Source organism: Octopus sinensis, linkage group LG1 (genome assembly GCF_006345805.1).
Source record: "Octopus sinensis linkage group LG1, ASM634580v1, whole genome shotgun sequence".
NCBI lineage: Eukaryota > Metazoa > Mollusca > Cephalopoda > Octopoda > Octopodidae > Octopus > Octopus sinensis.
The window spans coordinates 130,696,293-130,709,068 of record NC_042997.1 but is presented as its reverse complement, the minus strand read 5'-3'; the positions used below and the strand labels follow the sequence as shown (position 1 = coordinate 130,709,068).

The 12,776-nt window shown below is 34.1% G+C and overlaps 1 protein-coding gene across 5 annotated transcripts in view; it reads left to right on the top strand.

Moving 5' to 3' along the window:
* Positions 1 to 12,776, top strand: part of LOC115210864 — a 69,734-nt gene that overhangs the window by 49,511 nt on the left and 7,447 nt on the right. For 4 of the 5 annotated variants that reach the window (XM_036504698.1, XM_036504702.1, XM_029779628.2 and 1 more), the window contains one exon: positions 729 to 815. In XM_036504698.1, the coding sequence (XP_036360591.1) occupies positions 729 to 815 (87 nt within the window). Of the gene's footprint in view, positions 1 to 728; positions 816 to 4,286; positions 4,386 to 12,776 lie in introns of all 5 variants that reach the window. The other variant, XM_029779644.2, reaches the window with a different exon arrangement.

The window sequence follows — 12,776 nt, the reverse complement described above, 5'->3', positions numbered from 1 at the left end:
CCATGCTAGCATAGGTTGGACGATTTGACTGAGGACTGGCGAACCAGATGGTTGCACCAGGCTCCAATCTGATCTGGCAGTGTTTCTACAGCTGGATGCCCTTCCTAACGCCAACCACTCTGAGAGTGTAGTGGGTGCTTTTACATTCCACTGGCACGAGGGCCAGTCAGGCGGTACTAGCAATAGCCATGCTCAAATGGTGTTTTTTACGAGTTTGACATTTTTTCAGTCTTTTTTCAGTTAGTTTACTAATATATTAAACTGTTATAATTCTAATTAAAAAGCCATCAATAATGTGACACAGATATAATAGGAATGAATCTGTTTAATCATCAGTATTTGTTACTTTTAATCAAATATTCAGTCATAAACTACTATAGAATATTTTCTGTAATGGTTTTTGTTCAGCAGCATCAATTTTTTACAATTCTGTGAATAATAATAATAATATTTTACAAGCTTAAAGCTTATAAGCAATCATCATGCTATGACTAAAGAAAATAATCTAATAATGGGGCATGCAGGATAACCTACTTTTTTCCATCAAGGGCTTATATGCCCCATTATTAGACTATTTTCTTTAGTCACTGCATGGTAATCACTTATAAGCTTTAAGCTTATAAAATAATATTATTATTATTTACAGCACTATGGAATATGTTATATTTACTTTGAGCATTATCATGTGGTTTTCATTTTTTTATAAAAGAAATATTATCCATTTTCAGTTACCATAGCATTGTCCGTTTGGGCTTTATTAATGATTGAGCTATTTTTCGTACAACGCAACTTTAACAAAGGCCTTAAAGAAAGAGGTAGGTCACTCTCTTCATTTATTAATAAATCTTTAATTTGATAATTATTGTAACAAAAATTTTATTTAATGTTTTTGTTTTTTAACCACACTAAAAACAGTATTTAGTGTCTACTTTATTTATTGTTCTGCAACTCTCAGCTTAAGAAAATATGGTAGTTTACTGCTCTTTTTATTTTATTTTTTTTTACCAGTAGCCTAAATAGTCTTCGCTTTCTGAAAGTTGTGTTTAGTGTTACTGTTTTTGTTTGTATTTTGTGAGGAGAAACACTTAATACTACAGTCTGGTGATCCTTTATCAGCAAAGAGTTGATCTCTTTCATGTTTACGTTAGTTTATAATTATAATATATATATATATGTATATAAATTCTATAATTATAAGCATAATTATAATTAGGGTTCAGCAAAATTGCTTCACCACATACTGAAATTTAGAAATAGCAGTTAAATACTATTCCACTACCATAAGATAGAGTTGGGAGTATTGCTATCTGGGAGATATCTTATGGTAGTGGAATAGTATTTTAACTGCTATTTCTAAATTTCGGTATGTGTTGAAGCAATTTTGCTGAACCCTAATTATAATTATGCTTATGATTATAGAATTTTTGTATAAGGTTACTGATAATGATTCTTTGAACATACCGAACTACTTGGTAAAATTATTAATTATTAATTGATTAATCAATTTTACCCTTTATTATTATTGATATATATATAAATATATATATATATATATATGTATATAATATTACATACATATAAGAGGGAATTTACCACTATATGGAAACCCTTATGCTAGAAGAAGATCCGCTATGGTCTTACCACTAAGAATTGTTCTCTAGAAAATTTAGCAAACACCAGAAACGTAAGCGAGCAAGACAAATGAAAAGTAACAAAAATATAGATTAATCATAAACAAATGTTTCACTATCAACAAATTACGTAATTTTACTTACATAATTTATCTGTAGATCTTCAGTATGATCATCTACACAAATATAATTTGCAGAACTACACACCAGACTTACGTTTCTGATGTTTGCTAAATTTTCCAGAGAACAATTCTTAGTGGTAAGACCATAGCAGATCTTCTTCTAGCATAAGGGTTTCCAAATAGTGGTAAATTCCCTCTTGTATGTATGTAATACTATTTACTGAACCTCAGTTTTTTATATGCTAGACCACTGGTGTTAAATTTGATGTTATCAAATTAATATCCAATTTTTCACCCTCATTTTAATTTTAATATATATATATATATATACACACCTAGTCTCAAAATATTGTTGTTGATCAATTGATCATCACCTGATCTCTAACACCTGTAACAAGTATTTCAAAAGCAGGGATTAGCCATGTGGGTCTCGTGTCAGTCATCTTTTCCATTTTGCCCACCCTTCTTTATCAACTGCCTTGTCCTCATTCCCTCCTCCACATCTTCAGCTATGTCTTTCTCAGTCTTCCTTTTCCTCTTTTTCCTTTTACATTCCTCATTTCACCCACTCACTTCTATCCTTTCTTCAGTACATGACCACCCATCTCATCCCATTTCTCCCTTCACAACAGCCATTATTATATGTAATTCATTGTTTGTCTTCCTCTCTTTGTTTCTCGCTTTCCTGTCTTTCTCTCTCAGACACACACAAACAACAGTTCTCTACTCATTTATTCTTATTTTCATTCTCTCTAATCCTTAACATCATTCATATGATATCATTTGAATGGTTGTTGACATAACCTTAATATGACAATGACATCCAAGCCTTATGATGATGCTGATGGTGGTTATCATCATCATCATCATTATTTTACTCATCATCAATGTTAGGATCAGTGACAGAAGCAGAAACCTCTTTTCAGCTTGTTCTTTATTTTACTCTTCTTCCACTTCACCGTCATCATCATCATCATCATTATCATTAAATTTATGTTTGCTTTCATATTGTCATGTATTATGTAACAACTTTTCTTGAGTTATCACTTCAGTTGCAATGTGCTTTGTTAAACATTGTTAAGAAGAGCTGGTCTCACCTCTTAAAACTGTAGAGGTTTCTTGAATACTATTGTGTTTTTTGATAGTTTTATCAGAGTAGGAAAGGCAGAATCCAAGACTTTTCAGGGCTTCTTAGACTAGTAAAAAAGGAAGTTATTTTCAGACTGGAAACCTAACCTGAATGTTTGCAACACAGTAAGCCAGTGGACTCTGTTAAAGGTACCTAAGGACTATTTAGTAGTGTTAAACTGAGAACAGGAATGGTCCTTCCCTCACAGTTTCTGTTTATCAAATTCCACTCACAAAGCATCAGTCAGCCTAAGGCTATGGTAGAAGACACTCATAAAAGGTGTCATGCTGTGGGATTCAACCCAAAACTATGTAATTATGATGCTAACCTCTTAACAACACAGTCATGCCTTTATCTATTATAAGTCACGTTGCTTACAGTGGAGACTTTAGGTTTGCATGCATGATCAATGAAACTATAAAGGAAGGTGACTTGTCCCTACATAAATAATTACTGGTATATATATATATATATATATATATATATATATATATATAATATGAAAGGTGGTGAGCTGGCAGAAACGTTAGCACGCTGGGCATAATGCTTAGCAGTATTTCGTCTGTCTTTACGTTCTGAGTTCAAATTCCTCCGAGGTCGACTTTCCCTTTCATCCTTTCAGGGTCAATAAATTAAGTACCAGTTGCATACTGGGGTCAATGTAATCGACTGGCCCCCTCCCCCAAAATTTTGAGCCTTGTGCCTAGAGTAGAAAAGTATATATATAATACGATCTTCAAATATTGGGCCTCATGGAGGTGATGACAGATGACCAAGACCTTTAGTGATATGCTGTGCTTGAGAAGACTTGTCAAGCCAAGTGAAATTGTAGTTGTGGGGCCAATGTCAGTGTCATGTAACTGATACCCATGCTAGTGGCACATAAAAGCTCCTGTGCTGGTTGCACATAAAAAAGCACCCATTACACTCTTGGAGTGGTTGGCATCAAGGTCATCTGGCCATAGAAACCATGTCAAATCAAACTGGAGCTTGATGCAGCTCTCTGGCTTACCAGTTCCAGTCAAACCATCTAGCAGACACTAAATGATGATGATGATGATGATATATATATATATATATATATATATGTATGTATGTATGTATGTATGTGTATATATGTATGTATGTATGTGTATATATGTATGTATGTGTATATATATGTATGTATATATATATATATTATATATATATATATATATATATAATATATATATATATATATATATATATATATATATATATATATGACATGGCTCAATAACTATAGCTGGAGGACTGACATGTCTCAGAGAGAGAGCTGGTAGATTATGACTTGACTCTTCTGGTACTGAAACATCAATCAGCTGCCCAGAGAATACATGTTGATAGTAACACAATTTTGTTCTTATTTTTCCTTTGTTTCAGTGAAGGCAACACTAAGAAGGAGTTCTGTCTACAGTTTAAACAAATCTGGACTGATATCCTATGTTTGATATCAGATTATATTCATATATGCACATCCATGTTTGTATAGCTCTCCCACTACGTCTCTGTCTTTCTATCAACTTATTTACCTGTATTTGTGAATGTGTATGTGTTTGTTATGGACACACACACATATGCACTATACTGTCTAACTCCACATTTGATTTTCTTTTGCAAGAAAATAAACTAGCTATAGACAGGGCATAACTATTGAAGAGTGAGCCAGGATCCTGGAGTTGTGTGATATGAATGGGTTTTAGTCTGATCTCAAAATTGGATTTTACTTTGTTCTAACTACTAATGAAAAAAAAAATGAAAAAGCAAAGCAATTGATTGTGCGCCTAAAGGCACACAAATATACTCCATCATGAATTTGCAATTGGTGAATTCGAGCTGTACAGTTAGAACATATAGGGAGGAACACTCACAGAAAGCTTATTCAAATATAGCTTTCTTCAAATTGAGAAAATTTACTATACTTAATCACTCAGTCAGTTCTGTTGGTGGAAAAGGACTCAAGCTTGAAAGCAGCCACAATAAGTGTTACATTATATGGAATTATATGAAATAAAAACATAAGCTTAGTAGAAGTGAAGAGAAGAAAGTAGCAACTTAACTTGGGTAGGAGAATATGAGAAGGTAGCAGATTGTTAATAATCTGCATCAAGAGAATAAGAAGTATGAAATATTCTGAACTAAAATACTTATCCTATATATGTATATATGTGTGTATGAGTGGCTGTGTGGTAAGTAGCTTGCTAACCAACCACATGGTTCCAGGTTCAGTCTCACTGCGTGGCATCTTGGGCAAGTGTTTTCTGCTATAGCCGCGGGCCGACCAAAGCCTTGTGAGTGGATTTGGTAGACAGAAACTGAAAGAAGCCTGTCGTATATATATATATATATATATATGTATGTATGTGTGTTTGTCCCCCTAGCATTGCTTGACAACCGATGCTGGTGTGTTTATGTCCCCGTTACTTAGCGGTTCGGCAAAAAGAGACCGATAGAATAAGTACTGGGCTTACAAAAGAATAAGTCCCGGGGTCGAGTTGCTCGATTAAAGGCGGTGCTTCAGCATGGCCGCAGTCAACTGACTGAAACAAGTAAAGGAGTATATATATATTGATAAAATGGTAAGACAGCAAAAGAAAGAAAGAGACCTTGATATTATGTAAATGGAAGAATTTATCTGTAAATGTAATATGTGACAATTATTCGGTAGAGTTTTATCATGGCTACCAAATAATTGTCACATATTACATTTACAGATATATATATATAGTTTTATATAATATATATATATATATATCATCGTTATCATCATCGTACCATTTCATTTTTACATCTAACATATAGTGTATTAAAAGGTTATTATATCTATTTACAATTTACTTGGAAGTCTTAAACATTGAAGTTTTCAGTACATATTTAACCTAAACATCTCATCATTTATATCACAGCAGTTTATTATCTTGCAAAACATCATCCTCATTGATTCTGTTTGAAATGTTTCCATCTTTGTTTTTTTTTTTTTTTTTCACATTTCCATTATACTTCCTAAAAACATCAAGTAACTAACAGATTCCATTATTGCTAAACTTCACTACTTCCACATATTTCCCTCAACAACTCATTGCTTGTATAAACAAGGAAACTCATTTTCATTTGTATTTCCTAATTAGATCAATACATTAGCCTTTACCTAACTTGTAAAGGCAGAGGAAACTTATCTGGTGTCTGTGTCTCTGGTGTTCTGTGATGTGTTCTGTTATGTGTTCTGTAATGTGTTCTCTGTGCTGGTGAGTGTTTTGGCAACACAAGGTCCACTCTTCTTATGAAGCTCAGACTGTATGAAACATGAAAAGAAGTGTGATACTATTAATACATGGTTGCTAGGTATGGACATTGAATGTGGAAGATTTATCAATTAGAAAGAAATGATGCAAGTTTGAACTGTAGGAAGTGTTTTATTAACCCATATAAAAAGGCAGAGCACAAATGTAACAAAAGACCAGTTAGGTATTAAAATAAGTAAGTTCATGGTATCATCCTCCTTATCATCATCATTTAACGTCCCTTTCTCCATGCTGATATGGGTTAGATGGTTGGACATTAATTGATAACCCAGAGAGCTGCACTGATCTCCACTGCCTGTTTTGGTCTGGTTCCTGTTGCCTGATGCTCTTCCTAATGCCGACCACTTCACAGAGTGTACTAAGTACTTGTTTTGTGACACCAGCATTGATGTAGTCACTAAACACTTGAAAGATTTATCCCCTCAACTGAGTTGGGTAACGTATTGAGGGATATGAAAGAGTGATAGAGGAACAGGAGCAGGTGTCTTGCTGAAGAGGTGAAAACATGGCTTCTCCATCAGGGGAGAGAGAGAGAAATGTGAGGTCAAGGTACAAGGTGAACATGTGAGAGAGATTAAGATAGATAAGCAGAAATGTTTATCTTTCTGTAGGTGTGCTTGAGTGAAATGTATGACAGATGATTAGAGATTTATTTGGATGTAATGAATATCAATTTGAGGGAAGAGAAATAAAAGAAGGAAACAGAAGTGGATCAGGGAGGAAGTGACAAGGGACAGTAGTATGGATACAACATGAAGTGTCAAGTATGTGTGTGGGTGGTATGTGGTGTCATTTACAACACCTGAGTGAGTAGTAATACATAGAAAATTTGAGGAGGGATAAGTGTAAGGAATTGAGTTGTTGGGGTAGTGTCGAGAAAGGATCAAGATAAATGATTTATGTTGGAAAAATAACTCATTGACATTAATATTTGGTGTAAATAAGGCAACCATTTGGCAGAATCTTTAGTACACCAGGCAAAATACTTTGTCTTTAGGTTCTGTGTTCAAATTCCACTAAAGTCAGCTTTGCCTTTCATCCTTTTGGGGTCAACAAAATAAATACCAGTTGAGCACTAGGGTTGATATAATCAACTTAGCCCCTCCCCCAAAACTGCTGGCCATGTGCCAAAATGTGAAACCAATATTTGATGTAAATAGATGACTAGTGCTGAGTAAAAGAGTACCATATGCTGACCGTAGAAATGGGGAAAAATAGGAAGATTTGATGTGTCAAAAGACAGCGACTCATTGATGAAATTATGAGATTGAGATAAAAGGTAATATGGTGTGTAGCAGACCTATCCAACCCAATCCAATATTCAGGGCTTCATTACTCCCTGGACTCCTTCCACTGCAGTCTGTCTGTGGCCAGTCATGGCCATGTAGAAAATTAGAGTTTAAAAGGTTAACAATGATGTGCATACATGTGTGTGAGTGTGTCCCGACACAGTAATGAAACTAAATGCAAAAATTATGTTTTATTATAATTAATTTTATTTAATTTGGGTTAATTGCTTAACATCTGAGTCACAATTACTTATTGCTGATGTGTAAGCAACAATGATGAGTGGTTTAAAATTTTTATAAGAATCAACCTGTTAAGACAGTTATTGAAATAATTATTAAAGTATTTAAAGTTACTAAATAAAACAAGTTTTTCTCTTAACATTATTTTGCATGTGAACTCACCATTTATATATTTATTTATTTTATTTATTTGTAATGTTTTTCTATAACTGCTTCACATATGTTGCCATTTCTACAGGATGAAAATTTCAAGTGACTGGAAGCAATTGAAGAGTGAAGAGATTTTAAAACAAATTTATAACTAAATCATCATCATCATAATCATCATTTAATGTCCGTTTGTTCATGCTGGCATGGGTTGGATGGTTTGACCAGGGCTGGTAAGCTGGAAGGCTGCACCAGCTTCTATTGTCTGCTCAGGCATAGTTTTCTATGGTTTGTTGCCTTTCCTAACACCAACCACTCCGAGAGTGTATTGGGTGCTTTTACATGCCATTCGCATAACACTGGTATTTGCCATGACTGTGATTTTGCTTGGCTTGATGTGTCTTCTCAAGCACAACATAATATCAAAGGTCTTAGTCATTGCCTCCGTGAGGCTCAACACTCGAAAGAACTCAGCCAATTGCCTCCGTGAGGCCCAACATTGTTAAATATGTTGTAAACTATATACATACACACACACACACACACACACACACATACGATGTATGCATATACATTTCAATTAACTTTTTATAAATTTTGTAACTAATTTTTTGTTTTTGTTTTCTATCATCCAAAGCAAATGAAAATTTCTGTCATTTATCATAGTTCTCAAGGTGTTAAGTTTTTTTAGATCCTTCATTCTTCATGACTAAAACACCAGTCACTTGCAAGTTTTGCTCATAAGGATTTCATCTAATTTCAGCAAATATTTATTAACACCTTTTCAATATATGTGTTTCTTAGATCAATAATATCTATTTGCCATGTAACCAAATTGCAACCAGGTAGATTAATTAGTTTTTTCTGGTAGATTCTACACAAAACCAGTGTCAGAACAACACATGTTGACTCCTTGATCTGTTGGTTGGTACCACATTAATTTAGGCGATTGTGAGTCTTGATTCCATATGAATTTAGAATTAATGAAACCTTCAAGTGGTCAAAAATAAATTGTAAGTGTGGAGGGACCATCATATCAAGTATTTATTGCTTGCTGGATGATTGTATTACTGCTTACGATGCAGATATCACGAGATATCAACACTACATTATACATACATATACACACACAGACATCTTTTACTTGTTTCAGTCATTAGATTGTGGCCATGCTGTAGCACTGCTTTGAAAGATTTGTAGTCAAATGAATTGACCCCAGTATTTATTTGTTTGTTTATTTATTTTTAAGCCTGGTATTTTTATCCTATCAGTCTCTTTTACCAAACTGCTAAGTTACAGGAATGTAAGCAAACCAACACAGGTTGTGGGGTCAAACACATACAAAAAGAAATACACACATACATCATAATCATCATCATTTATATATATATATACACGAGGGGTTTCTTTCAGTTTCCATCTATGAAATCCACTCATAAGGCTTTGGTCAGCCTGAGACTATAGTAGGAGACACTTGTCCAAGGTGTCACACAGTGAGACTGAACCCAGAACTATATGGTTGGGAAGCAAGCTTCTTACAACACAGCCACACCCATATGTACACACACACACACACACACACAAGAACAGAATACAACATGAGAATCAATTAAACTCTTCGTTTTAACATCATAAATTACATAATCTTTACATGTGTTTCACTAACATCTACTAGCACATGCTGTGCAGTAAATCATTATGTAGATAATTGCATAATCTTCTTATAACATCAGATGTTCAGAAAAAAATAGAAATTTAATCCATTGTTATTTTACCAACCTTAAATGGTATGCAGAGCTAAATGAGAACTACCAAAAGAAAACTGGGGGCCAAATTAGGTCTAATACTTAATCAGACATTTGATATACATGGGTTTACATGGAGTTCTAGACATCAGTTAACTGTTATGCTATCTCATCCACATTTATTTTGATAAATGTAAAGTTATTTTTCCTAATATATTTTTTTATATAACTATTTTATGAAATATTAATATTTTCTAACTTTATTATTATACATTTCAGCTTGTCTCTTATTATAATGTTCATATAAAAAATTACTTCTCACAGATTTTCTTTTCAAAACTCATTAACTCTAAACTTTTTTTAAAATTTCTTTTAATCATTAATATCATTACATTATTGGAACTAATTAATAATATGTACTAATTACAATAATGTTTTATATAATACATGTCTGAGATTGTGTTTCTATATTGATGTGTAATACATGTATATGAGGAAACGATTGTATGTATGGGTTATGTGGAATCACTTACACACACACACACACACCACACACACACACACTCATACCAAGTTAATGACGGTGTTTGAGTGGAAATCTACTTAAGTATTTTATTATGTCTCTGGACAAAGGCAGTTTTTTGTTTAATTAACATTCAACATTCCTAATTAGCTATACGGTACTCATCAAACAAGATGATTTACAAAGTCTCTACACCTTCTAAATTGTAAATTTTTGCAATCATTTAAAATTTCCATCTTATGTATTATTTCTTTGAGTGACCAACTAATATGTCTGTGTGAAGGGATGTTGTTTATTGGCAGAATGCCTCTTCTCCTAAATTGCAATGATATCCATTCTCAATACATGTCGAAAAAATATAAAGACAAAATATACAAATATATATAGAAATGTAAAGTATGGTTATGAAAATGTTTTCTTGTTTTTGTCTTCAAGTCTTCAATTTTAGTAAACATACATTTGCATTTATACATTGAAAAGCAAAGCTGAACCACAGATTTTATTCTCCCTGGGACACAAAGGGTGATCAATCTCTATTTTACTCTTTACTTGTTTCAGTCATGTGACTGTAGCCATGCTGGAGCACCGTCTTTAGTCGAGCAAATTGACCTCAGGACTTATTTTTTGTAAGCCTAGTATTTATTCTATTGGTCTCTTTTGCTGAACTGCTAAGTTATGGGGACGTAAACACACCAGCATCAGTTGTCAAGCAATGTTGGGGAGACAAACACAGAAACACAACCATATACACACACATACACATTAAGAGATTCTGGCGTCCTTGACAGACAAATTTTTTCTGTTATGATCTATGTGTGCACCAAGCACTTACATAAGAGGATTTCTCAAGGCTAATAACACAATATTTGGTGTTCTAACAAGGTATCTATGTTATGTGGGATAGAACGATTTGCTTTTAGATATATGTGTGTGTGTGTGTGTGTGTCTATATATATATGTGTGTGTGTGTGTGTGTGTGTGTGTTGGTAGTCCATCGGTGTCCAACAATGACAAAATCTGTGCTCTCAGTGATGAGAGTGCTTGTGACTCCACAGTCCAGAACTAGAAGCACACAGATGCCCACAATGAAAGCCTGTTGTCAGGATTGAAGTGGATACTCCCTGTGACTTTTGTCTCTTGCAGCAGTGAAACACTATCCTTGCTCCTCTTCAAAGACAGTTGCTGCTCATGAGGTGGGAGACCTCCACACTGATTTGGATTTGTCTGTTGCAGAGGCTTCAAGTTCATGTGGACTAATGCCACTCTATTTGAGGTTGCTTTTCAGTGTCTCCTTACACCTAAGTTTAGGCCTTCCTCGTCTGCATGAGCCCTGCATGAGTTTGCCATATAAGAGCTGTCTGGGTACATGGCTGTCGGTCATTCAGATGACATGGCCAGTCCAGTGTAACTGAGCCTTCAGCAACATTGACTCAATGCTTGTTGAACTGCCACTGTCCAACACATTTTGGTTTGTCACTCTGTCCTGCTAGGGAATGCCACGATCCTGCACAGTGTCCTTATATGAAACTGTTCTAGCTGTTTGTTGTGCCAATGATATGAGGTACATATATATACACATATACATGCACATATACATGCTCATACATTTCACACATAGACAAATATGCATGCATACATGTACATAAACATATACATACATATCCAATCATCACACATACATTCACTATGATATCAGTCAAAGTATAATATTCAATCACTTCTTTATCCTTTTATGACATTAAATTTCAGACATGCTGGGGCACCAGCTCTCACTGGTTTTAGTTGAACAAATAAACCCATTACTTATGTCCTTTTCTTACTTATGTACTTTTCTTGTGTCCTTTTCTTTTCTTGTTTTTTTTTTTAAATCTGGTACTTATTCTATTGGTTTCTTTTGAGAGACCTAAATTACAAGGATGTAACAAACCAACACTGGCTGTCATGCAGTGGAGGGGTGGGATTGCACACATAAAGATGCACACATAGACATCATCATCATCATCAATTTTATGGCCACTTTTCCATGCTCGCACAGGTTAGATGGAATTTTGTCATGGCAGATTTTCTGTGGTTGGATACCCTTCCCGTTGCCAACCCTCCCTATTTTCAAGCAAGGTAATATTTGCCCATGACTAGATATATTTTCATGAACGATTGGGATGAGGGACACCACTTGCAGAACTGTGTTATTTTATTTATGACAATCAAATAATGTCAAGGCAAGAAGACTGTGACAAACACACACACACATACATACATACATACATACATACATACATACATACATACATACATACATACATACATACATATATATATATATATATATGTTAGATAGATAGATAATACATACATATATATATATATATATATATGTTAGATAGATAGATAATACATACACATATACATATACATATATAGATAGATAGATAGATGCATACATGCATGCATACATACATATACAGACATATATATATATATAGATACATACATATATACATACACACACACATACATGCAATAGCCTTTCAGTTTCCATGTACCAAATCCACTCACTAGGATTTGGTAAGTCCAGGGCTATAGTAGAAGATACTTGCCCAAGGTGTCACGCAGTGAGACTGAACCAA